This window comes from Vanacampus margaritifer, chromosome 17, assembly GCF_051991255.1.
Source record: "Vanacampus margaritifer isolate UIUO_Vmar chromosome 17, RoL_Vmar_1.0, whole genome shotgun sequence".
Taxonomy (NCBI): domain Eukaryota; kingdom Metazoa; phylum Chordata; class Actinopteri; order Syngnathiformes; family Syngnathidae; genus Vanacampus; species Vanacampus margaritifer.
In genome coordinates, this window is record NC_135448.1 from 16822175 (window position 1) to 16826398 (window position 4224).

General features: G+C 43.5%; 1 protein-coding gene across 1 annotated transcript; it reads right to left on the bottom strand.

Annotated features, from left to right (window-relative positions):
• irx4b (iroquois homeobox 4b) lies at positions 1 to 3469 on the bottom strand. The gene is made up of 6 exons (XM_077549032.1): positions 3074 to 3469; positions 2841 to 2990; positions 2638 to 2738; positions 2334 to 2490; positions 1372 to 1525; positions 1 to 1304 (listed from the first exon to the last, which is right to left on the bottom strand). The coding sequence occupies exons 1-6, from the start codon at positions 3116 to 3118 to the stop codon at positions 739 to 741; spliced, it is 1173 nt and encodes a 390-aa protein (XP_077405158.1). The 5' UTR covers positions 3119 to 3469; the 3' UTR covers positions 1 to 738.
• Positions 3470 to 4224: the final 755 nt, after the last annotated feature.

Sequence of the window (4224 nt, forward strand, 5' to 3'; positions counted from 1 at the left end):
AAAACAACTCATAAATATCGGTCAAATCCTTTATTTGGGTCAAAAAATTGGGTCGTTTTGTAGAAAATAACCCAAAAAGTTGGGTCAAATTGAACCATAAAGTGGATTGGGCCATTTTTTTATCCATACGTGGGTTATTTTTTATCTAACTGTTTTTAGAGTGTGCAATATGAATTCATTCGATCCATTTCTTGACTCAAAGTTGGGTCAAATTGACCCAATTAGAGGATCAGTTCATTTTTTTACCCATAGTTGGGTCATTTTTGACCCAACAGGTTTTTAGAGTGTCGTGTTATTGTCATCAGACACATGATGATGATTTAAAAACATGTTGGCCCTTCCAGGACAAACAAACAAACAAAAACAAAACTCCCTGGATCATGTTCGTTTACAGTGACTCACTGTCAAATATTCAGTTGCAGTGTTTTAATAATCTCATAGCATTTCCGTTCTTGTGATAGGAATACGTGTCAAACTTTAAATGATCAACAAGATCGACAAATGATGATGACTGTCATTTGTGTCATATGCTCAGGGATCCTTTGGGATATCGGGGTGATATCGGGGTGATATCGGGTTGATATCGGGGTGATATCGGGGTGATATCGAGGTGCCTCCGGAATTTGTGTGCACGTTAGCGGTGATACACGACAACAATGTGGATTTTGTGGAGATTCACTTGGTCACGACACCAAAATATAAACTTTACACAACAAGTCCAGCAGCCTTTGGGAACGTCTACAAAGACGTCGTCGATCTTCCGAGTTGGAAAGGTTGCCCTTGCGTTCTGCTGCTCGCGGCCGCGTCATTCGAACCTTTCCACGCCGCTTTTGACTGTTGGAAGGGCGCGCCGTGAAAAACGCCGTCCACCCACTCCCTCAGCGTGTCCACCGCCGATTCCGGCTTCCGTTCCGCTTTGGGTAGCGCCATGTTTGACGGAAAGCCGGGAGAGCCGGACGAGCTGCCGGACAGCATGCAGGGCGGATATTCGGGCTCCGGGCCGGGTTCCAGAGACGCCGCGGTGTGAGCGATGGACCAGATTTTGGGTTTGATGTCTGAATGGTGCACGTCTGGCATGGAAAAGAAGCTGTTCTGCTCTTGAACCGTTGTGACTTTAAAGTCCGGTGACAATCTGTCGGAGCCGTGTAGCGGCTCCGGGTTGTACGTCAGGTGACTTTGTGGAATGTTTGCATCGACTTCATTGTCCTCGGGTGCGAACTGCGGCTTCGGCTCACAGTCGGACACGTCGGACTCCAGAAGGTCGAAGTCTTCCAGATCGCTCTGCAGGTCGGCAGACTGTTGATCTGAGAAGGTCAAGGTTTTAAAAACCCAGCTGGTTTTAAAAGGAAAAGCACATTTCGGAGCGCTCACCTGGATGGTCTTTGTCTCCTTTGAGTGACTTTTCTGCTTCGTCGCTGTCTTCATCGCGGCCTCTGTCGTCGGAACTTTTGCAAGCTCGCGGCGACCACGTCACCTTGTTCTCCTTCTTCAGCCTCCTGCGGGCGTTGGCGAACCACGTGGACACCTGAAAAAAAGAAAAGGAGTGATATCACACACTTTGTCATTTTTTACAGCTTGAGAAGAAAAACGTCAGTTCTGTTGAGTTGTCAAAATGAATCGGCTAGTATACACTCTAAAAAGAGAATTGTTGAACCGACTTAAAGAAATGACTTCAATTAGTAACACACGATTGAATTAAGTTAGTCTAAAGTGAATATATTAAGTTGAATTAATTACGAGTTCATTCAATTTATAATTTTGGATTGGAGTCACTTTGGATTAACTTAATTCAGGTGACTATATTAAATTGAATAAACTCATAATTAATTCAACTTAATAATACTTTGGACTAACTTAATTCAATTGTGTTAGCAGTTGAAGCCATTTTTTTTTTTTAAGTTGGTCACCAATTCAACTTGTAATCTTAAAGTGGTTCAACAATTCACTTTTTAGAGAGTATTTTAATAATCGAGTAATCCTCTGATTGTAGCATATCGACAGTAATTATTCACTGATTTCTGTAGTCTTTCATGAAAGATTATCTTCTGAGTTTATTTAAAATGAGACATTTGCGAATTCTGTTTTTACTTTGGAAAACAATGACAGAATCGGTAGCATAGTACATCAACCCCCCTCCCCCCTTTTTTTTTTTTTATCACCATACGAATACAAAGTACCAACTAAACAGCAATCAAGGGGAAAATGCTTTTGTAATCCACTTTAATGCAAAATCAAAATCTAATCTCAAAACATTCAATAGTAGCAGCACTCGTTCTAAAGCCCCCGCGGGGGAAGGAAGTTGCACCAAAGTATGAATATTATTTTGCGCTCACTTGTGTGAGGGTCATCCTGGTGATGATAGCCAGCATGATCTTCTCTCCTTTGGTCGGGTACGGGTTCTTCTGGTGCTCCTGCAGCCAGGCCTTCAGGGTGCCGGTGGTTTCCCGGGTTGCGTTTTTACGCCGCGACGCTCCTTCCGAGGAGGAGTAACTGCAAAAAGTTGAACAATTATTATGGTCTGGCAAGCGTATCCCTTCAAACACAAAATGTGGAAAAAAAAATTTTTTTTTGCATAATTTTTTTTTTTTTTACATATTATTTAAATTAACAACAAAAACATGTCAAATGCACACTTACCCGTATCTGTCATAAGAATAATGGCCAAATGTGTATTCATAAGGATAGCAGCCGGCCGTCTGAGAGGTCCCCATGTGCACACCTTTAGGCTGTAAAGGTCCCTGCAATTTACAGTTGATAAATATTCAGCATCTTCCTTCTTTATAACCAGTGGCTTCTATCTTAAAATAAAAAATAAAAAAGTCAAAGTGCATGCAACTCACTCTGGAATAGAGAGGTGTGGCGTCGCCGGTGCAGGTGTTGTAGTAAGCTTGGCGTTTTGGGTACGGGCTGCAGACGCCATGGCTGCTGCCAGAGGTGAGCTGGTGGTCCGGATCCAGACAGCCGGCTAAGGGACTGGTGGTCATCAGGAACTTGAGAAACAATTGGATAATCATTGTTTTTATTGTGGTTACAGTTGTTGTTTATTTTATAAGAGTCAAGATAAAGACTGTACCTGTGATGGAGTGGAGTAAGAGTATCCCAGTTGAGAGTAAGCCATGGTTGAATTAGGATTAAAGCATAGGAATGCCTTCAACAAGCTTTTGTAAGAAAAAAAATCTACTTCTGACACTTATTAAAACCTACATCGACATTCTGATAAATGTAATCATAAAAGAAAAAAATGTTCCATCTAGCGCCTAATCCAAAGTTGGTCGCCGGCTTTTACGCACGGCAAGCAGACATTTACGCGCCACTTTCATTTTCCAAACGGCGATCATTCGAGTTGGAAAAAGTCATCTCCGTCGGTTCCCCGTGCAGCTGCTCGGCGCTCTCTGAACTGTCACAGCCTGGAGTGCGTCCCCCCGCAGCACTCGCAAGATCCACAGCGCGAGCGCGCGCGAGTCGCAGATCGAGCCGAGAAGAAGCCCCTCCGCGCGACGCGCTTCCCATTTAAGGCGCGCCTCTGTGACGTCACTCCGGACTGGGCGCGCGTCGTCACGTGAGCAGGAAGACGCCGGCTTAATGAATTCTCTTTATTTCAGCTCTTATTCAAGAATCCGGAAGCGCGCAGGCTGTAGCCCAGGGCGTAATTAGAAAGTCATCAATTCCCTTTTCCAAAATAAACACACACTTTGCTTTGGACTTGAGAGGGGGAACGTGACGCCTTGACAGCACATTGACACAATGTGATTGATGACTACAACCTGGTATTAGCATAATCGTTTTGCCCCTGTAGTTGAGATAACTTGTCACCATGGAGAAATCTCCCTGTCATCGAGGCATTCAAGACCGGGGGGGTGTTCAAGTCCCCCATGTAAGCAAATTAATCAAAAGAATAAACAGCCGGCATTCCCTTGAGTAAGCACATTTACCAAGTGAATGACTTGTCATGTTTTTAATAATAAAGCCTTAAACGTTATGAGCCGTTAGAGCAAATTCACACTTGACTGCTTTTTACTCAATGCTGTAACATTCACTATGTCATAATTTCAGATATAGATTGCCCCCCCCCCCCCCCCCCAGCCCCAAGGTAAAATAAATTGCCCAAAAACTGACTCAGCATCTTTAAGGCAATGGTTCTTAAACTGGTTGGAGGTACTGGACCCCACCATCTGCATTCACCAAAACCCTTCTTTATTGAAACATTTATATATTAATGTTGCT

Excerpts from the sequence above, each read along its gene's own strand:
- irx4b (XM_077549032.1), bottom strand. The coding sequence starts at position 3,118 with ATGGCTTACTCTCAACTGGGATACTCTTACTCCACTCCATCACAG. Across the intron at positions 2,991-3,073 it reads CTTACTCCACTCCATCACAG|TTCCTGATGACCACCAGTCC; the intron begins GTACAGTCTTTA and ends TTGTTTCTCAAG. Across the intron at positions 2,739-2,840 it reads CCACACCTCTCTATTCCAGA|GGACCTTTACAGCCTAAAGG; the intron begins GTGAGTTGCATG and ends TGTAAATTGCAG.